Genomic DNA, 22824 nt, shown 5'->3' on the forward strand with positions numbered 1-22824 from the left:
TTTATCCCGACACCGACGACAAGCCGAAAGAGGAAAAAGCCCGAAAAAAGCGCATCGAGAATTGCGGAAAGAAAACTGAATTTAGATGTCCCTTTCAACGCGATTATGACGTTTGCGAAATTCTTATTGAAGAAAGATCATTTACATATCGCTGAAAATTGGACGATAATTTTGGACGATTGCGAGGCGCGAGAGTGTAGAGAGCGCGGGGGGATCGGCAGATTGCACGCGAATGTCTCTCTTTGTTGGCTGGCGGTCTCGTAAAAGGAAGGACCCACGTGCGCGCGCTCGGCGATCGGAAGGAAGGTGAAATTTAGCAGAGGAGGTATACCGGGCCGGTATCTCTTCTGTTAGCACAGTTGCTCTCGCCGCGCGCACTTGCTCGGCCGTCCGAGAAAATCGAGGTCGTTAAGGATTCCCGCAAACACGACCAATCGGCCAATCAGCGCCGGTGCTGTGCACCTGTACGCGTCGCTTTCGCTCTCGCGATCTACGAAATTCCACCGCGGCCACCCTCGATAAAGCCAGCGATCTCGATCGCGATCAGTCGTCGAGCTCAGGCCGATTGTGCGGAATAAGCTTCGTGCGACCTGTTATCGCGCAACAGGTTCTTTTTGCACGCGAAACTTCCTCAGCAGCGTCGCTATGAGCAGACATGCGCTTTTGCGCTTCTCAGAGAGAAAATCTGCGCGGCTAACACACAGATCATGTCTCACGATCGCGCGTTAGCTGCTGCTGCTGCCAGATCCCCTCTTGAGAGAAACAAGTCTATCGACTTATCGATATAATAAGAAAACGCGTATCAATGAAACAGCATCATATTCGAGCAGCTCTTCCGGGACCAAAAAAGCCAAACCGTGCAGATTCCTCGCGCGTAACTCCCGCGGCGCGGCGCGGCGCGGCGCGGCGGGCCAAGCTCCATCGTTATCTCTATTTAATAAGAGATAATCTCATCGATTTCCACGATCTCTCTCACGAAGGCGCAAGATCTCGGCGACTTATCCTCGGCACGATCTCGATAACGCGGTCCGCATGGATATCTCTCGCGGCACTCCGCTCGCGCTCCGTATCGGCCCGGCACGTCCGCAGTGTTGGATGCGGCGATAATGTCCACGTCGATCGGCCGCGATCTCTCTCGACGCGCAGGCCCGTCGCTTCCGCCTCCAGGGGGAGGCGCACACGCGCGCCGATTAAATCACCTTCTTCTGTTTTACGCGAGCCGCACGTCTCGCGGCGATAAGTGCGCCTCGCTCTCGCCGATAGTGCACGTCTGGCCGGGGTACCTGTCGCGCGATACTCGGACGCGTAAACATCTGCAAAACACGTCGCGACGCCGCGCCGCCGCGCCGCGGAGCCTCGCCGGAGGACGCGCGCGCCGGGGAACGTTCGTCACGTCCGCGTCGCGTCGCGTCGCGTCGCGCCGCGTCGCGGAAGAGCGAGACGTCACGGCGTATTTAACGCTTCTTGCCGGGACGTAATCGGGGGGGGGGGAGAGGGGAGGGGATACAATCACGAGTGCTCGCGATTCTTCTCGCCGGCTGAAATCGAGCGTACCGAAGCGCTTCTCTTTCTTGCTCCGTGTAGTCCCGCATGTTTGTGCGCTCGCGGAGAGACGGAGGGAGAGAGAGAGAGAAAGAGCGCGAGCGGCGCAGGAGAGAAGGAGACCCATCTCCTTTTTCTCGCCGTACGTCGCCGTGAAGAACGCGGCAGACGCGGATGTAGCGCTTCCCGAGCGAGCAGCAACTGGGAAGTTATTTGGATTTCTGATTAGATAAAGAACGCGGCGTATCTGATATATGTCCGCTCGCGTTATCATCGACGACGTTCGCGCGCGGGCGATCTCAACCGTATCCGCCTCTGCGAGATGGAGATCGCGCGAGGAGCGGCGGGAAAGAGAGAAGAACGAGGTGAGAAGAAGCGAGCGCGGTAGCGGTGTCGTCGGTACCAGTCGGCGATCAGTGGTCTTGCGATCGACGCCGACCGATTAGTAGCGAAGCTTCCGCGCGAGAGCGCGGAGGGTCGAACTGTCGTCCTGCGCTGACGTCTTCCCTTCCGCATGCCTGCGCGACCTTGGACCGGTCGGCGAACCCGACCGGGTATTTCCGATCGGCCAAGTCCGGCGTGTCCGCGGCACGCCCTCGCAAAGCCATCGTGCGTACTGAGAGGAACGGAGGAAACGGTAGGGAGAGACGATGTCGTCGACGAAAAGATAGAGAGAGTGAGAGAGAGAGAGAGAGAGAGAGAGAAAGAGAGAGAGATAAAGCCCCTCCTGCCGGCGCCGAGGAAAATCATGGGGCGAGTCGCGCATCGCGCTCGAAATTTCGTCTCCTGCGCCGGCGAGTTCGTGTTCTCTTCGCGCGGTCGCGATGGTTACCGTTCCATGCGCAACGCCGGATCTCTCTCCCCGCGATTTCCCAAGCGTCTGCCGACGCAACCGGCCGTCGTGCAATTGTACTTTGCATTTTTACAATGCGGTTCCGCCGATAACGCGTGCCAGTCGGCCGCTCGTGACACGGGGTGACTCGCGCAGGAATTAAGTCGCTCAGATAGCAGCGATAGCTCAGGTAGCTTGCGCATGGCAGATATTACGTAGACGAGTATTTACGGAACGTCGTCGTCGTCGTCGTCGTCGTCGTGTCGTAACAAAAGCGAGGAGAGGGCAGCGAGACGGGGAAATACGCGCGCGCTGCGCTGGAAGACGCGGAGGAGTGCCGGAGGGAGGAGGAGGAGACACGTGTACGCCGACGGTAGCGCGCGCTCGGTGCGTTCCGTTGCACCTCCGGCGCACCTCGACTTTCTCCGAGCGAGTTCGCGAAGCCGAGGTTCTCCGCGTGTTTACGCGAGCAACGTGCGTAACGCGCGATTACGCCCGCCGGTGCGTAACTCGCCCGCGTGACCAACCGCCGCGCCGACGAGGATAACGCGAGTGTCTCTCTCTCTCTCTCTCTCTCTCTCTCTCTCTCTCTCTCTCTCTCTCTCTTTCTCTCTCTCTCTCTCTCTCTCTCCTCGCGCTTCGCGGAGCTGCGCGATAAAAAACGCTTCTTCCTCTGTCGTCGTCAAGGTGTGGCCGCGGCTGACGATTGACGAATTTATTCGCGTCGCAGAGGACGCGTATCGACTCGCCGCGAACGCGAGCGATTAATGCATGGCAGTTTTTGCCGCGCGTGTTACGCCGACTCTTAAGTGATCGTCGTGAGAGGAACTCGGCGACGCGCAAGTCGGAGATGTGAGTCGCCGTGGACGACGACGAAGCTCGCGGCGCTCTTCGCACACTCGTTACGACGGTGATACCGGCGCGATAAGATTAATCGATTATTTCTATAGTCGTGTAGGGAAGAGGAAATAGAGAGATATATATCTCTCTTCTCTCCCCCCCTCTCTCTCTCTCTCTCTCTCTTTCCCCCGCGATCCGTAATCACGTTAAAAGTCAGGTCAATGACGTCAGCGGCACTGAAACGTCCCTAGAGCGCGTGACGCGCCGCGATTGCGTTTCCTCATCGCGGCGCTTATCTGACCGCAACCTCGCCTATGCGAGAAGTGTATTTCGACATTCGGCCCTCGCGAAGGCAGAAGTTTCCGCGAGTCCTTCGCGGCGAGTCCCTGCGAGAGAAAGGGGAAAGGGAAAGGGAACTCTCGGCCTGTTTATCGTTCATTTGCTGCTTCGCTCGATTGCCGATCACGTTCATCGTCGTGACTTAACTCTCACACGCGGAGACACGTTGCTTCACCTCCTTTTCTTCTCCTCCTCCTCCCCCTCCTCGTCGTCTTCCCTCGTCGATCGAAGATAACTCGGCGAGAGCAGGAATTAATATAAACGCGATCCATTAAATAAAGGCTGACCGTCGGAATCTTATCTCCGGAGCTGATCGGCGCTATCTCGCGCGTAACACAAATGTATCTCACGAAAGCAAGTGTCCGTTGATACTCCGTATGAAACCGGAGCGATATACTGGAAGTCCCCCTTATCAACAGCGCGCACCGCGTGTGTTATCTGCGAAACATCTACCGGCGCGGGCAGACGCGTATCGGTTATCGCGGCAAACAATGGATACCGCGAGCGCTCAAAAGTCCTGTATTATAACGCGTGACTCCTGGCGGAGACCTCGCGTCCAGCACGTACAGATCGACCCCGAGACACGGCCTGGCGCGAACTTTCCGACTGGCGGATTTCAAATGAATCGTGAATCACGCACACGCCGGCAGAGTTGACGACGAAAAACTTTCGACGCGCCAGATAAGAATATCTCCGGCGGCGCGGCGGAGCAGCGAGACAACTCGGCGCGAGTGCGTCTCTTCTTTTTTCCTTCCTTTTCTCTCTTCCCTTCTTTTTGTCACACCACCGTTCGGAAATAACGACGCATTAAAAGCGAAAAAAAGGTTAGGACGAAGATAGCGAAGGAATGCCCCGGCAGAATGCTCTCGGATGCGAGACACAAAATCGTTAAGACGAGAGAAGAAAGGAGGGAGAGAGCAAAAAGGAGGTGGAAAAACCAGCCTATCGCTATTACAATGTACGCTAATTACCACGCCAGTTTACACATCGCGCCGGTATATAGCCGCATTAATCACTCGCGCGGTAGTACACCTCGACACCGACGGACAAAGACGGGGGACCGATAAAGCGTCCGCGTGCGTACGAGTAAACGAACGACAGAAAGAGAGGAGTAGGGTGAGAGTGAGGAGGGGAGCGGGCGGGAGGCAAGAGAGAAGAGAGAAATATGTAAAAGAGGAAGAGAGAGGGAGAGGGAGACAGGAAGCGAAGAAACCCGGAAGTGTGCAGCGCGGAGAGGAAGAATCGCGACGGAGGTGTTCGTGAGAGAGAAAGACAGAGAAAGAGGGAGAGAGAGAGAGAGAGAGAGAGAGAGAGAGAGAGAGAGAGAGAGAGAGAGAGAGAGAGAGAGAGAGAAAGGGGGGAGAGAGAGAAAGAGATACAGAGGTAAAAGATAATGTTCTCCTTCGCACGCGCGCGCGCGCGCGCGTTCTTGAACGTTATATATGATAAATCTTAAATCCTGGTTCGCCAAGGACCTTCCTTCTTCCTCCCCCCACCGCGCGGGCCGATTCTCCACATACATACCTCGGTGCGGTACATACCTCTTCCTGGTTGTATTTTCAGACGTCGCCTGGCAAGCACCCACACGAGGTCGCGCAGTCCACGCATGCACGCATGCATACATGTGTATGTGTGTGTGTGTGACGCACGTCGCGGCGCCTCGAACAATATATACGCGCCTCTCTCTCTCTCTCTCTCTCTCTCTAGATACCTGTTATTTTTATTCGATCGGCAAATAGCTAGTAAATATCCCGCCTCGTTGAGGCGCGTTGCCTTTTACTCATTTTATATATCGTGCGAATTAAATGACTTTTCATTACTGTGCGCAAATACACGCGTTAATGTACTTTTTTACCTTTCTCTCTTTTTGCCGATATATCGAGTCGCATTAATAATCGCTGTTGATCTGTCCGATTGTCTCCGTGCGGATATGAGATATATAATTGCTTCTCTCTCTCTCTCTCTCTCTCTCTCTCTCTCCCCCCCCTCTCTCTCTCTCTCTTTCTCGAGACGTTGCGAAACACCGCGTTTAATCCGCCGTTGCGTGTTCGCGCCGTGTGTACGTGCGTGAGTGTGCGCGCAGATAACGCGCGAGCGCGCACGCGGATGCGTGTACTTACCTACTTCCTCCTCGACCTGAGGAGGCGTCGACGGCGGTGGTCGCTTGCGCCGGGTTTCGAGGTGGTTACACTTCCCAGGCCGTAACTTTCTGCGCGAGCTCGCGCTGGTACAGTCCAGTGCCGTCGATATATCCAGCACCTTGGATATTAAACCTGCATTCGTCAACCTCTCCATCGCCGTTCTCGCCGTGCTTATATTATCGGCGGAGCTTATAATTAGGCTCGTTGTCGCGCGCCACTTGGTGATTCCAGTGCTCTCGGGACTGCGAGGAGAACTCGGCACGCGGTTACGTCGAGCTGACGACTTGCGCGCGCGCGGAAGGTGTGTGAAACGTCGGACGGACATAAACAGGAATTGTGCGCGCGTGACGACTGTCGATAAGAGGTCGCTCGCGATGAACGTCAAGTAAATCAGTCAAGGCTACCACATATTTGGAATTAACGTAGTAACGAGTCACACCGCTCGGTCGTTCCGCTCGAGCTCTCGTCTCGCTCGCTCACGACGACCGGGGGAAGTCCAGCGCGAGGATAATCGCCGAGCAGCATCGTGGACGAGATTATCTTTCGTCGTTATTATCGTCGTCTCGACGCGGACTCATTAAATGACACGCTCGAATTGTCCTCGGCTACAAATACTCCACATATCCGAGAGATCTTTCGTGTATCACGGGAGCCGCATGTCGCGATCGGCGGCAATCGGCGGCGATATCCGCCCGGGAGAACGTTCGGCGAGTGCGTGTGCGTGTGCGTGCACACGGTGATCTTAACAAATCGCACATGTCGTTTCCTCGTGCGCGCGAGTTACGCAACCGGCCATGTGCCTGTGTGTGCGTGCGCGTTCGCGCACGCTGGTGTGTGCCGGTATGAATAAGGCATAACGAACCTCTGACATTAAGGGGAACATGACGACCGACGAAGAGAGATGACGACGACGACGACGACGACGACGACGACGACGACGACGACGAGGAGCACAGAGTATAAGTCTGCGCTCGCGTTGTTCGGAGTGGCGAAACGAGACAACAAGGTGGATACGACGAGGTCTAATCACGGTGCCTTTAGCTCGGCTGGCTGGCCGATTACGGCGCGTCGCGCGTTTGACGGATGGCGATTAAATTGTCGGCCCGGAGCGCGGAGCGGAGTAATCATCTCCGCCGTTTCGCCGACCGTCCGCTCGTGCTCTTCGGCGGCTCGTCTCCGCCGCTCGGCGAAACGCGCCGCGTCTTTCACACCCTCGCGCGCGATTAGCACGGTCTCGATTCAATCGGGCGATCTCGCGCGCGACGGGAAAAGCGACTCGACCGAGACCGGGCCGGATGAATGAATGATGAAATTAACGATCGAACCCGCAACGCGCTCCGGAAGGCCTCTCGAGAGCCGTTCATCGGCCGCCGACTTTTCCGGTCAAACGTCTGGACCTTAGATCCGTCGTCGAATTATTACGTACGCGAATTATTACGCACGGCAAACTGTGACGACACAACACGCGTTTTCATCTTTGTATCGGGGTCGCAGGGTGCGCCGCAAATAAATGCGATTATAACGCAAGCGACAGCGCATACATTCGCATAATTGTTACGGCGTTTATTCGCTCGCTCACATCAACGACTCGCTGTCCCTCTCGTCGAACGTGAATCGGATGAATCAAGACGCGTCTGCAGTAATATTCGCAAGCCGGCGCGTCGTGCTTACGCTTCGGAACACGTGGCCCTGCAACGTGGACGGCAACGATCTGCCGAAGCGACGAGCGGTGGCGGCGATCGCGCGTGGCCGTGCAATGCCATCACGCGCTCATTTTCTTCCCTATGTGACGACTCCGAGCGGCGGCGGCGGCGGCGCGACGGTGACACGCAACTAGGGATGCAACGATTTCTCAAAATAACGATATCATCGTCATTCAGAACCATCGATAACGATAATCTTGAAAAATATCGATATTTATATAAAAAAGTGTATGCATATAAAAGGTATATACGAAAAATTTAAAAAGATCTTTTAAAAATGTTTATCTTCATATAATTGATTGTCATATTCTTGTTAGAAAATATATAATAAACCGCAATCGTCCACCAGAGATCACCGCATACATGTGGTCTATTACGGTTCAACGATTGAGTTGAAAATAATGAAAATGAGCGAATTTACTGGACATCGACCGATCACATAATATATATATATTCCAGTGAATTCATTCACTTTTGCACATTTTCATCTCGGTCATAGAACCGTAATAGGCCTCCAGAGCTGTGACTGAAAAATACGAAATATCAGTAAAATTCGTATCGATATATCGATTTTGTCGGAGACAAAAGAATATCGATAAATATTCGATATTTGTCTCTCCATATATCGATATTATCGATTTATCGTTGCATTCCTACACGCAACGTATCGCGACAATGTGAACATATTCGCGACGGTGGTGAAGCCTTTTCGCGTCTCCTGAGCTTTTCCGTGATGTTACGCTTTCCGGTTCGAGAGAGTGATATTGTTGGATATTATAAATTTATATAGACGTTATGTTCACACACATTCTTCGTATCGCACTCTTTCCTCTTTGCATCGAATACATACTCGTAAATGTTCTTCTCTATGTTTATGGCGTAGAAGTGGATTTCCCATGCGCTTCCGTTAATATCAGGCTGAACGGAACGGTTATTTGATAAAAGCGAAGGAGCGGCGAAGCCTCCTCGGCTTTCTTCGGGGTCTCCCTGAGCCTGAGTCGGTTACGCCACTGATCGCAAATGGCGTGACGAGGCGCAGAAATACTCGATGCGGAAACCTCGCTCGTCGCGATCGAACGCACTTCCGGCGCGTTCTCCTGTCCTTCGATCTCCGCCGCGTCTGGAATCACGAGTGGCGTCGCGGTCGCGACTTTTCCTGCCGCCGTTTCCGCGGCGCGCGATTCGCCGAGCGATCAACGTCGCCGCTGCCGGAAGAAAAGAACGTCGCGGAACCGCAGATTCCGGTGTCTCGCTCTGCGTTACCTTTCTCGTTACCGAGGCGGCTCGGCAGCGTGCCTCGCATAGCAATGGAAATCTCGCGATAGCCTCTCTCTCTCTCTCTCTCTCTCTCTCTCTCTCTCTCTCTCTCTCTAATTCTGATCGGTCACAAGTGGCCGTCTCTCCTTCGTTCGAACGGGGATAAATTGGAATTTTAACGCAATCTCGATAACGTCCTCGATTCTTCGTGATCGTCGGAAATGAATTCGGCGGGATCTTGCGTTCCTCCGCAATTTTCTGCCGCGCCGGACCTATCGACGTTGAATAATTGCACGGCTGTAAATCTAATAAAGAGCTGACGCACGCGAAATCGCTCGGTCGGCTTCGAACTTACTCGCGAGATACTCGATCCCATCCGTGGTATTCGATGAAAAATGAGAGACCAATGTCACGAGGAGGACGTGACGTAAATTTACGCGCGGAGGCGACCTCTCTCTCTCTCTCTCTCTCTCTCTCTCTCTCTCTCTCTCTCTATCTATCTATCTATCTATCTATCTATCTATCTATCTATCTATCTATCTATTTCTCTTTTGACGCCGCCTCAAGTAGCCGCTTTAATTAGCCTCGCGGCAAAAAATCGCCGGCCGAAAGGAGCACCTGTGAGTAAGGCCACTCGCGTACTCGGCGTTTAAGGGAGTGGGGAGGAGACCGAAGAGACGAGGATTTCCTGGTGCGAGACAACGGCACATCGACCTTCGCATGCCCGAGGTTCCTACCTTCTTCCCTCGGGGCATTTCTCTCTCCTCTCTCTTTCTCTTCCTCTCTCCCTCCCTCTCTCTCTCTCTCTCTCTCTCTCTCTCTCTCTCTCTCTCTCTCTCTCACTCGCTCTCTCTCTCTCTCTTTCTCTCTCTCTCTCTCTCTCTCTCTCACTCGCCGAGTGAGCAGCGCGTCGTATTGTGCCGCCGTTGAGCTTCCTCCGATTATTTTTCAAAGTGTCACGAAGAATTTCTGCTGGAAATATGCCGGAACCTCAGCGAATCGCGCACGAAAAGGAGCCAAATGGCGAACCGGTTCTATTCCCGGGGTGATCTCGAAGCAGCGCGCCGCTTCTTATCGAAGATTTAATTAAATCGCCTTTATATTCGCGGTCTTTCTTCTTGGATTTTCACTCGCGCGGTTAATTCGTAGCGACAAGTGGCACTGAAACGCGATCGACCGAAGCAAATATTCGTACGTGTATGTTACACGTTTTTCTTTCTTCCGAGTCTCACTCGGCCAGATCGTTGCGAAATAATTAAATATTTAAACGATAACACACACATACACACTCTCTCTCTCTCTCTCTCTCTCTCCCTCCCTCCCTCCCTCCCTCCTCTCTCTCTCTCTCTCTCTAAATAACCGATAATAATGAATTATATATACACATTCGCTAGCACGCGTAAATCTAAAATTCAGCAACAATTATAATCGCATTTTTATGCAATTCGCTGCTTACACCGTACATGATGCGACATCAGGCACTTAATTTCCAATTATAAGTACTTACTATGAGACGCATTAACCGTAACTCGTTCTCAATGCTCAACACAATGTCATACCGCGGCCAACGCGTAAGAAATTAACGTAACATGTGATGTTAAACGCATCCGCGAGCACTCCGGTGAGCATAATTACATCTAATCGAGTACAAGGATTATAAATATATGATTACCATATAAATAACATAATTACCGACAGGCATTTTATACTACCGCCGACCCGATTACATGTTTTTTTTATTTTTATTTTTTTAGTCACAACGCACCGACACAACGCGTCACGCAATCGCTGAGTGTTCCGCGATAAACACGATGAAGCGCAACGGGAAGCTCAAATGGATGCAAATGAGGCAAAAGCGAGCGCAATTTATTCATATCATAAAAAGAGTCATAAAAATATTAAAGAGGAAATAAAAATATAACGAAAAAAGGATATCTAGGAAGACAGATGTACCCTCAAGGAAGAGCTCAAGGCGAGATGCTTCATTCGCAGGATTCCCCATTGCAATATTTTCCATCGCGATTACGCCAGGATGTTCCAGGGTGCATACCTCCCACCCCCCCCCCCCACGTATACAATCAGGATCCTCCGCGGTCGCGACTCGGTTTAGCGAATGACAGCCGAGAATTTGGACGTTGTCCGAGCCGGAGGAGCCTCGCCGAGCCTGCCTGTTGGGTCTCCGCGAGTCTCGGGAACGGAAATAGCTCCGTCGACGTCGATGGAAATACGTTATGTAAATCTGCGTTTCCTGCCGGCTTTCATTCTTATGCCCCCACATTCTATGCTAATAGTCGATGAACGTCTGCGAACCGGTCGTCGCGAGAGAGAGAGAGAGAGGGGTGGGGGAGAGGGAGAGCAGCGGAGACGAGGGAGAGGACGGACGCGCGCCGCCGCGACGCTCTCCTCTCCTTCGAAGTCGCGGGCGCGACCTCCGCATCCGCCGTGTAAGAAAATCGCGCGAGCCGACGTGTAACTGTAATCCCGCCGTCATTGTACATCGGCGAGCGAACGTTGCGCCGGCGACTCGCTCCGCAGGAGTTAAGTAATTTCAATCCGTGATGAAAGGGTAACGCGAGGGAGAGATGTGTGCATGACGTCATCACGCCGCACAGCGCGAATCGGAGGACTCGGGTGTCGGCAAAGATTCGCGAAGTCCTGGGAGTCGCGAGAATAATCCGTGGATCCTGGATCGGAACCGCGATCCACGATCAGGATCCTAAGCGGGACGGCAGCGGGGAGGGGGGGGGATGAAGGGGGACTGAAGTGTTAAATAATATTTACGTTCTCTCGATCACACCGACTAGCCGATGTTTAATGCTCTTCCGTGCACGATGTTTGGATCCTGATGTTTCTTATGCTCGCTTTGGAGACAGAGACCTGTCTTACAATCTGTCACGCTCGCTTTCCGCTCAGTCGGCCAAGATTCAATCCGTTATCCGCACACACACACACACACACACACACATACACACACGCGCGCGCTATTGCGCTTGACATTTAGTCTCTCTCTTTCTCTCTCTCTCTCTCTCTCTCTCTCTCTCTCTCTCTCTCTCTCACACAACTCAATCCTCAATTACGATAATTTTCCGTACACGATTCTCGTGGGAACTACTCGCACTCGTCGCGGCTCCGTCGACCGTTGCGCGCTCTTCGCTCGGTCCACTTCTCCTCAGTTGATTTTGCCCGTGTCGGACGAGAGGTATATTAGAATTCTTAATTATTCCAACACCTATCCGTCTAACGCTTCCCGGCCTCATTATCCGGCCTTGCTTCCCAGAATGGCTTAGTGTCTCGTGCGATGAACCGAAAATAGCATGGTTTATTTACTTCATGTTTTATGTAGCGCTGCGCGACGTGAGCACAAAAGCGAAGTATGTTAAGGGAATACACACATACACACATACACGCGCGCGCGCGCTCATTTTTACGCGATGGCCATCGCTTGCGAATCGCGCGAGCCCCGCTCGACAATAAATAAACCCGATCGCCCGTCTTTTCTTTTGCAGAAACCAGGCGCCACGGAGGCGTGATATGAAATTGGTGCCAACGATTCAGCTACCACAGCTACCACCGGTTTCCGCCGCGGGCGGAATAACCGGAATGGATTCCCGGTTGCCTTCGAACATACCGCTGCCTTTCAGTACGGACTTCCTCTGGCGGGCCCACCAGTACGGGGCCCCGATAAACTTCCCGCACACCACGCACCCGCCGCCCAGTTCCCTCTTGGACTTTAAAACGCACTTGCCAACGACCCTTGGTAAGCCTTATCAGGAATCAACGGCGCTCTTCTCCGTACGAGTGTTCCGAATTGGTACACTCCTGCGTGTCGCGCCGCGCGGTTATTTCCGGTCTTATGCAAGAGATTTCTATTCCCGCGGCGCTGACTCGATGTTTGTGTCAAGAGGTCAAAGAACATCTTCATTGTTTTAAGCGTCATTTTGCGAATTGAATATTAGATGAATATTCCGGGCAAAAGTTCGGTTTCATCTTCTATTCTACCTTCTCCGACGCTGAATCTCCCCGTAGTTTTCCACGGTAGAGAGTACACGCGAGTGCCGTCGGAAAGGTTGGCGAAGGACCATAGACGACGATTAGAGGTCGTCTTGCTCGACGAATAACCCGTCGCCGCTGAAAGTCGAAAATTGACGTCGCACAACTTCTCGCGCGCGATGCGAACGCACTTTGTACGGTCATCTAAGTCAGGCGGGCGACTTGTCACGCTTATAATGCCCTTTAATTCCTCGCGAAGAGTATCTAACGTAATCCGTATTGACGCTAATAACGTAGCCACATGGGACTTCGCCGAACGAACGAACGAACGAACGGGCGAGCGAGCGCGCGAGTCCACTTGAAACGCTTAGACGACGTCAGACTTCACAATAGAACACAGTCGCGCGGATGAGTTCATACGTGTATACCAATGGCACGCTGTTCTCGCCTTCCAGCGACCGACCCGAGGTTGTGGTCGCGCGAGGATGTGGCGGCGTTCCTGCAGTGGGCCGAGAGGGAATTCGATCTGCCGACGATCGACATGGAGGGCTTTCAGATGAACGGCAAGGCCTTGTGCCTGCTGACGAAGGCCGACCTCGGGGACAGATGCCCCAGCGCCGGCGACGTCCTGCACAACGTGCTCAACATGCTGGTGCGCGACTTCAGCCAGTTGCAAAGATGCATGCCGCACAGCCCGGTCACGCCGACCAGGCCGACCGCGTACCCGCTGAGCCCGCACTCTCATCCGCCGACGCCAACCTGGACGGACACTCCGTACGCCCAGAATCTTGCCTCTCTCATGTCGGCCAACTCGGTCACGTTGTCGCCGGCGCCCTCCGTGGACAGTCAAGCGGGCTCGCCTGGCCACGCGGACGGCAACCAGACGCAGGTCTACAAGAGCGACTCGGACGAGGACAATCAGCAGGTGAGCGGCAACAGCAGCCCGCCGGCGACACCGACCGCTCTCACGGTGCAGAGACTCAGCGAGGTTAGCGTGAAGGATCAGCCGAGCCCGACGTTACCGCCGCAGCTGATGCCGCTGACTCCCGGTGCCTTCCGGTCGACCGCGAGCACCGCCAGAGAATTCTTCCCCAGCGACTCTACGGAGCCCAACACGAGTTAGTATATATGAATATCGGTCAAGTTTACGCAGCGCGTTGAGTAGCCAAGGAGTTGCAGGATCAACGGCGGCTCAAGAGACACCCGGTCTCTTGAGCGCGCGTCCTTTAGATATCATTCCTGCCGTGCTTCGCTCTTCAACAATCGCTCAATGAGAGAATTCACTGTAAGCAAACCAATCGCTAAGTGTCTCCGTTCCGTTGTTCTTTGCAGACGGCAGACTACTCTGGGACTTCCTTCAGCAGTTGTTGAACGAACCCACGCAACGGTACACGCATTACATCGCGTGGAAGAATCGGGAGACCGGCGTGTTCAAGATCGTCGATCCACCGGGCCTCGCGCGGCTCTGGGGCATCCAGAAGAATCATCTCTCTATGAATTACGACAAAATGAGCAGAGCTCTTCGTTACTACTACCGCGTGAACATACTTAGAAAAGTCCAGGGAGAACGTCACTGTTACCAGTGAGTATTGTTGTCGTTTTCAGTAATTAGTGTGCCATCGCGCTGTGCGAGAGAAATTACAACGGAGCCGTTATACGACGATAACGACGCGTTGATTCGTTCAATTTCCATTGGTGACATTATATTTACTCATGATTACTGTCACTGGCGATATGACCGTACGATTTTTTTTTTAAAGAACACATCGACGTCGAATGACATGTATAGGGATTTCGTCCTCGGGAGTGAGAAAGAAAGAGATTTATATAAGCCACCTTTACTCTCTACAGATTCTTACGCAACACCGTCGAATTGAAGAACATCAAGAACATATCGGCGCTACGTCAACATGCGCGAATAAAATCGGAGCCGGAGCCGGAGGAGGACGGAGCCTTCATCGAGTCGGCGGAAGTGGACATGCCTACGGATCTCTCGATGTCCAGCATGAGCCAGCCGTCGAGCGAGCAGCCCCTTCCGCTGCACGACCCACCTGCCAAGTACAGATCAAGTCACACGTACAACCTCGTTAGGACCAATCAGGAGCCGGAAGAGAGGAAGTGACGCGGGACCTAGCGATGACAGGAACGCAATGATCGTGCGTAATCGTTACTCGCCGTGGACGTAGGACTCGGCGTCAAGGCGACCTTTTGATGAAGGAGGGTCTCGTATTGGCAACCGACTAACGGGCCGAGCCATCGGAACCGAATACCTTCGACGGTTGTTCGTTTGCGAAAAGATGGAGTCATCCGCGCAAAGGCGGGTGATTCGCGGAATAGTCGGAGAAGGCTACCGAGCCGCGGGCACATACGGTAGCGAGAGATAGGAAGAGGAAAAGGAGAAAAAACGGAAACTGAGAGAGAAAGAGAGCAGTCTGATGCTAAATGAGAGAGGACGAATGTAAAGATGCATTAAGAATGAAGCAGTAATTGAGAATAAAATTACAATGTTTTAACTATGCGGAACATCGATCGACGCACAATCGCTAATAATTCGGACCTGCAAAAAGCAAAACGGTTTGTGCGAGACGCGAACAGAAAACTGTTACAATCCCCTCCCTATCTACACGCCGCGAGACTCTCTGATAATAATCGTCAAGGCGGAAGGAAACGAATAAGCATACATTTGTCCAAATTCACGGAATCACATCGACACTCCAAAGATAATATCCGAGGGAGATCAAGGAATCGAATTCCTCCGCTGCTCTGTCTGTCGGAAATTCCACCGAGTTGCTGCGCTACACATATACACATGCAAATGCATATACACAAATACACGTACACACGTATATACACGAGGATCCTTACACTTTCGTCGGCATGTGTAACAGAGTGATAAGAAGCGCGAAGAGAAACGCGTTTTGCCAATCACCTCGCGGCGCAAATCGGATAACGATTCGCCCGTCCGCACGCACGGACACATTCGCGTTGAGTCGTTTGCGCGCCGATAACGATAAGACGCTTCGATGAAGCTGGATCTTCGCGGATATTCCGCCCGTCACCGCCTTCCTACCCCACCATGGACCCAGCTCCGCGAATTGTTGGGCACTTTCATTTCCGCTTTTACAACGACGTAATGAGACACGTATGAAGACTTGGGTGCACTTAAGGATACGCCGATCATATAATTCAATGTACAAAAAATGCAATGCCAGAGGAAAAACTGTTTTACCAGGTCTTTCCTTTCTTTTCGCGCCTTTGTTCTGTTCTTTCCTCTTTTTTTTTTTGTTTTTAATTTTAAGTACGTGTTGATAAGTGAAATTATCAGTGTTCTGTGATGTGACTCTATTTCAACGAAATGCAATTCGTGATCATGAAAAAAATTAATTCCAAAGAATTCTCTCTTTAGATAGAGATAGAGAGATAGAGAGAGGGGGGAGAAAGGGGGAGGAAAGGGAAAGAGGGATTTACTTGATTTGAGATTTCATTGAATGCATCACAGAAGAATTATATTTCTAGGAAGATGTCGGTATACAAAAAGCTCGATAAGATCTCTTTGTGAAAGTTAAAGAAAATTATCACGCATTACTTGTAAATTTGGCTGAATATATTTGGCAGTATATTTGGCAGAATATATTCAAATTAGATCTTCTCGAGCTCCTTTTGGTATACACGCTGAAACGATTCTTCAATATTTTGACGTATCTGTGCCAAGAATATTTGCTGCTTACTAAGAGAACGAATGTATAATGTAGCATATTTAGTCGATTGTTCCAAAAAAAAACTCGTAGATATATCACGATTTTGGAACCGTGTCGTATCGCGATACACGAGAAATATATAATATGGAGATATTCTAGATATAAAATATATCTAGAAATACGCGTTCTATAATCGAATATATATGTTGTAGGAATTGTAAATAACGCAATTACCAATATAATACGCGAGCGAAACTTATACGACATCATTTACTCTAAGAATAGAAAGAATTTTATGGAAATTCGGGGCCAGAGTTATATATAAATTTATCTATAGAAAAAAATATATATATTTTACTACCAAAATTTATATTCGAAATTTCTATGTTTGTTGCTGGTGCGATTGTGGCTTACATTCCACGAATTTATCCGGTGATTGCCTGCGAAACACAGCATGAGGTGAAATGAAAAAGAAGCGAGGAAACAAGTTGCAGATTTTAAGCAAATTACTAATCGTATTTTTGCACTCGAGAATACAAAACTGAGAAAGTATGAGAGAATAGCAGCGTGAATGCGAGAGAGTGACTGAAGACGAAGAGAGAGAAAGGGAGGAGGGAAAGGCAGTGATTTACAAAGTGATTTACAAATGAATATGGAAAATGACATATGGAAATATATCTGGCTTCTTGTATACTGTGATCTCTATAGCACAAGAAAGGGAAGTTAACGATTAAGTAGGTATTACGCAGATGAAGTGTGCACGCACATTTGTCGATTTCTAAAGAAGTGCGCAATGTTATCAACATAAGAATATCTATGTACATCTTTTATTGACTCTTGTGTTAACGGTCGTGTAAATAATTTTCACATCACAAATGTGAAAGAAGAATATTAAATACACACACATATAAATAAGTAAAGAAATATATGTATATATTTACATGTATACGTATATATACACACCATATATATATATACACATGCATAAACACATAATATATGTATATATACGTATATACATACATACATACATACATACATACATACACACACACACATACATACATATATATATATACATATATATATATATGTATTGTATACGTTTATTCCGTTTATACACACATGTATAAACGGGGAAGCGTTGGAAAATTTTATATATCGTTTCATCATATGTAAAGCAAAATGTGTAAAATAGAGATCTAGAGATTAGGCTGATTTTATTATATAACTTGTTACGGTGAAAACATGAAGTAATGAATGTTGTAAATATAGACCTATTTAGTTATTAAGAACATGTTTGTACCATTATTTCACGAATCCTAACTTGAATATAACCTATTAACATCTATTTTTATAAAAATAACCATCAAAATATTTAAAATTATTAAATGAGTTGTGAGATATATCAGTCCAAAATTCTCCCAACTTCCTTACATCTGATATCTAATAAGATCATTGCAGACTTTTCATTGAATTTAGCTACATCAAATGAGAACCATTTTATTATCTATTACAGAAATATAATGTATATATCATAAGTTAAAAAACAGTTTAAAATTTTATTGAAAAAATAGATCACATAAGTACAGATGTGTCTTACTGGAAAAATATTACATCATCTGCTATGACAGCTGTACTAGGACGAGAATTCCCTTCTTCATCTTTAAATTCGCTATAACTGATTCTACCATTTACCATTACTCGCTGACCCTTTTTCAAAAAATTATATACAGCATCCCTTAGATTAGGCTTAAAGACACATACTTTATGCCAATCTGTTTTTTGCATGAAATCACCTGTAGATTAATAGACTATAAGATAATCAACTTATGTATATTATTACTTGTTTTTTAAACCTATGGATTATATCAATTACAGACCTGTTTCATACTTATAGTTTGTATGTGTTGCAAGAGAAAATATCACAACTGGATGCTCAGTGGTTCCACGTTTCTGTGGATCTGCCCCAACTCTTCCTAATAAAGTTACACTGTTTACAGCTACAATCAGTACATAAAGAATATTTTATGTTAAAATGAATTATACTAAATAGTAATTTTTATATTTTGCATACTGATGCAAAAATTACTTAACAATTGTCTTTATACTTGTACACATACATACACACATACACACACAGAAATATATAATTATATAGCTCATAACGTCTCGTATGAATATATACATACACAAACACACCCACACACAAATAATTATATAATAATATAATTACACTTTTCTATTTTTGTGGCCTCGTTTCTGTCTAAAGAAAAGAAACGCACATTGTTTAATCGGCTGATATGATTGCGCGTTCCTAACATAACCTAAAAATAAAACAAAATATATAATTTAAAATGATTTCACGTACTGTTTGCGTTTAATTAAAATAGTATTACTTACTCTATGAAACATTGTAACAATTCCACTGTAAATTACTTTTTTGCTAAGAAAAAACACAATTGTTGCAACTGCGATTATAAAAATAAGACAACACCGGTACGATAGTTCAATTCAATTCAATTCAATAGATAGCTCTGGGCGTGTGGGTTGCCGCTCCAACGTCACTCTCTGGTTAGTGTCGCTACGATAGTAAAATCAGAGAGAAACCTGAGAGCGGCCAACACGACATTTTCTGCGACACCGACTTTCCGCACTGGGAAAGGACGCCATCTGCATCCATTTTGAGAGAGGAACTACGATAAGTACATTCACTTTCAGGTCTCGGTGGTAAAATCTGCATGTGGTGGAAGTCCATGCTATATCCATTTTCAGGCGGTTTATGTCCGTGCCGCAACCACAGTTGCCATCTCTATGCCAGACTATGTCCGGTGGTCTAAAAAGAGCGGGGGGGGGGAGCAGAAAAACAAAAGTACGTATTAAATGTTAAATCTTCGAATATATATTGCCGTATCAAAGTCTCTTCTATAATAAACAATTTGACATGTATGGAGACGCATGATGTATCGTTGCCCGTGTCCCGTTCACTTCGTCCTGTTTCTTAATTCAGCATCTCGTCCGTTCCGGACATTCGCTCGTGGCACTGACAGTGGCCGTCGGTGAGCATTCGATCCGCTCGGAGGAGCACGTGTTAATTAACGCGACGAGACTCCGATTATAAATATCCCGCGAGTCGACGAAATATTTGAACTTTTAAAAAAAGCATCAAAGTTGATGTTGTCATGGGTAAAATCTCATGGTATATATTTTTTTATTTTCGAAATAAAAAAAGCCAAACGAATGCAATTAAATGTTATTTATCATCATTGAATATTAGATGAAAAGTAGAAGAGTTATTGTCCGCAGCGGATAATCTCCCTGTATAAAATGTCGAACTGAAACATATTAAAAAGTATTGACATTTTGAATACGTCTGAATTCTGCTTTCTGATCCGAAGAAAGGGACTAAAAAGTATTAGTTCCCATTAAATTTCACCGCGCTAAATGCGAGATGGCAGTGATAAATGCTTCGCATTAATAAGGATTTAATTCATTTCAAATATGCCTTGTATTCAATCGCAATCAATAATTTTCAAATACGAACTTTCGTATTGAAAAGTATTCACTTCTCCTCTTAATTGTTTTCGGATTCAGAGGCATACAAGATTTTCACATTCTATTCCCCGTCGCATTGAAAAGTATTGGCCCGCGATTCAATCTGAGATTCCTGCAAAGCAGAATTCACGACAAAATCTCGTGAATGCGAAACAATACTTTTAAATACATTTTATACACGACTAACATTTAATAAGAACGAGACAAAATTCGCATGGGATGAAATTCCACTCTTTAACGCTATCATGACCCTTAATTATTCTCCGCAAACGGCGTCACAACAACTTTAACACTCTGTACAATTAGTTGCTAACACATTTTCTAATCGTACCCATTCCTCTTTAATTCATATAAAGCTAACAAATGTCCGATATTTTGACAGAGTAATTTTCTTTATTTTCAGTAATCAATAAATAGAGTGCATCAATGTCGCGTACAGTTGAAAGACCTCCTCGCATTCCCCTCGTCGTTCCGGAATCTTCGAGAAAAGAAGAGACGCTCAAAAGCAAGTCACTCTTGCTTCAACCACCGCCGAGGCCCGCAATGTTTATATCGCGCCGATTGTGTTGATCGGCTCGCGAGCGACGACACTTTTTGCCCTTCGTATTATAATACTCGTGCACCTCGTGTATTCGACCTCATTCCATCAACAGCAACCGTGCGCGACGCGCTCGTCTTTCCGTCTCGTGTAATTAAAAGAAATATATCTCGTCGGTCCTCGAGATACTCAATCGGCATCGCGTCGGCATCGCGTTCATTAACTGCACGGTCGAATCGCGAGTATCGGCATTAGAAGCGTGAGCGAGTGAAATCCGGAGGATTTCAGCAGTCGAGAAGCGGAACGCCGGCAGCGATACGTCACGTTTCCAGGTATGTGGAATCATTTATTATGCGGGAGGTCTCCGATAACGAGAGCGTACGTTTGACGAATTTTCCGGGAATAAGAAGTCGGAATTTCGTGCTCAGCATTCACAATCCGTCATCATCCGACTAGTAATCATCACTTTATGAATTTGCAATTACTCTCGTCAATCTCTGTCTGTCTATCTATTTATTGCGTTGTTGTATACAAAAGATATTGATCCAAACAGAGACGGATAACGGTCCATGGACATGGATCTCGAATTCATCATGTTTTCAATCAAACATTCTGAATCATTCCCAATTCCTGTGTGAGAATATTGGTCTTGTGTAGAATATTCAACGTCATATCGCTTCTTAGACTGCGACCTTTTTTGTTTTCGGTCAGCGCTTCTTTCAAGTTTGTTTACTCTTGTTACGGGATCTGAATTTAAATGTCCGTCCGTAAAAGAATATTTTCGAGAGCACACAACTGTTGTCTCCACTTCTTATTGTCATTTTCTTTCGTCAGCTCTTTCAAGAGCTCCTATCTAGACATTCAATGTCAAATAAAGAAAAAAAATCGTAGCGAATATTCTCCACTCATCCCGACCAACCATTTTTTCTCTACCGCAGCTTACCAACCAAGAACGCTAAATTTTTGTTCCAGACGTTGCGGGAAACAAGTCCGGCGGACGCGGATGCCGCACCGGAGGATCCGGTTCGGGCAAAGCAGGGTCGGCTGGAAGGTAAAGTTTACAAGTTTCCTACACATCTGTGTTCAACTCTTTACGATCTTTGTCTTTGAAACTTGTTGAAATCAGCTCTCTTGAAAGCTTCAAGTCCCATTTAAATTTTCAATGTTGGAACAAAAATATAAAGATAAGAATTCCGTATCAAAATATATCCGTATTTTCGATTGGTCCCGATCAAAGATATTCTCTCTCTACCGCAGGTTATCAACCGGGAAAATTATTTTTCTGTTTCAGTTGTTGCGGAAAGCAACAGCAATCCGGTGGACGCGGATGCCGCACCGGAGGATCCGGTTCGGGCGAAGCAGAGTCGGCTTGAAGGTAAGTTTATACGTTTACTATAGTCCTCTGTTTGACCCTTGGCGATCTAGAGCTGCGATATAATTTCCGGCTCGACTTGAATTACGATCGCAGAGGGTAAACTACTCTTTTACTCGCCCGCACTCGTTGGTCAAATCTGATGAGCAAATGTGAATTTTTTGTTACAGAGTTGAAGCGGAACGTGGCCGGCTCTGACTGCAAGTCGTTTCGGTGAGTCAAAATGAAAAGAGAAACAAAATTCTGCATGACGGATGTGGGACTGAAAAATATCGTTCGAGTCAATGCGAATTGCAAATAGATACTTGCATGTGTGTATTTGTGACGTTAAATAAAATACATTGCTCGAAACAATCAGGGAATTACTTGATCGATAGCCTGCATTACATACAAGATTTAAAATACTGAATGATTCTCTTTTGATGTTTAGTCATCTGAATAAGAGAATATTCATATGTACAAACGCGACACCGACACCAGCTGCTTTATTTTTATTTTTCAAGCGGGCCGCAGAATTACTCAACGATTTAATTATTTGACAATATTCAATTGTCCGTATAAAATATATTCATACCTGCCGATATCGTTAGCTACTTTTCTTTTATTTGCAAAACAGGCTGTAGAATTATTTGGCAATATTGTCCATTCATCACAATCCCTATTGTCTCGAGTAGCGTATAATGCGCGGAGAAATTGCGCCAGCGCACACCGAGCTTGAGGTATCCTCGCTCGCGTGCCTTTGAATATCGCGACCGCGGTTGTCAATATACGCGTTTTTACTCGCGTTGCTAACAAAGAAAACTTAAATTCTCATTTCGCCAAAGTATCGCGAACGTAAGCTTCGTCGTGACAGAGCTATAATGCGTGAAAACTTTGCCCCGCTCCTCTCTCTTTGCGCTCCCTAAGGGGGACCGGTTTCTGATTGTCTAATCTTTCCTCGCGTGCATTCGCGTCGCGAATATTTCACTCGTAGATATCGATAATCCCACATTTTCGCGACTTTTCAGACGCAATCGC

At 48.1% G+C, this 22824-nt stretch overlaps 2 protein-coding genes across 5 annotated transcripts in view; one reads left to right on the plus strand and one right to left on the minus strand.

Annotated features, from left to right (window-relative positions):
* The window catches only part of aop (ETS variant transcription factor anterior open), a 171115-nt gene extending 155243 nt beyond the window's left edge, over window positions 1-15872 (plus strand). For 3 of the 4 annotated variants that reach the window (XM_025300398.1, XM_011153838.3, XM_011153839.3), the window contains 4 exons: window positions 12161-12411; window positions 13100-13762; window positions 13977-14226; window positions 14496-15872. In XM_025300398.1, coding sequence (XP_025156183.1) covers window positions 12161-12411; window positions 13100-13762; window positions 13977-14226; window positions 14496-14766 — 1435 coding nt within the window. In that variant the 3' untranslated portion in view covers window positions 14767-15872. Of the gene's footprint in view, window positions 1-11689; window positions 11854-12160; window positions 12412-13099; window positions 13763-13976; window positions 14227-14495 lie in introns of those variants that run through there. The other variant, XM_011153836.2, reaches the window with a different exon arrangement.
* A 2008-nt stretch (window positions 15873-17880) lies between these two features.
* Window positions 17881-18940, minus strand: mtSSB (mitochondrial single stranded DNA-binding protein). Its single transcript, XM_011153842.3, has 4 exons — window positions 18746-18940; window positions 18579-18669; window positions 18226-18345; window positions 17881-18141 (listed from the first exon to the last, which is right to left on the minus strand). Exons 1-4 carry the CDS (start codon window positions 18755-18757, stop codon window positions 17942-17944), a joined length of 423 nt encoding a protein of 140 aa, XP_011152144.1. The 5' UTR covers window positions 18758-18940; the 3' UTR covers window positions 17881-17941.
* Between the last annotated feature and the right edge of the window lie 3884 nt (window positions 18941-22824).

This window comes from Harpegnathos saltator, unplaced genomic scaffold (genome assembly GCF_003227715.2).
Source record: "Harpegnathos saltator strain DR-91 unplaced genomic scaffold, Hsal_v8.6 scaffold36, whole genome shotgun sequence".
In the NCBI taxonomy this organism is placed as follows: Eukaryota; Metazoa; Arthropoda; class Insecta; order Hymenoptera; family Formicidae; genus Harpegnathos; species Harpegnathos saltator.

What these genes read in the sequence shown, in the direction of transcription:
- mtSSB (XM_011153842.3), bottom strand. An exon ending in GGCCACAAAAATAGAAAAGT is followed by an intron (nt 18,346 to 18,578) that starts GTAATTATATTA and finishes TACTGATTGTAG; the next exon opens with CTGTAAACAGTGTAACTTTA. An exon ending in AAACTATAAGTATGAAACAG is followed by an intron (nt 18,142 to 18,225) that starts GTCTGTAATTGA and finishes ATTAATCTACAG; the next exon opens with GTGATTTCATGCAAAAAACA.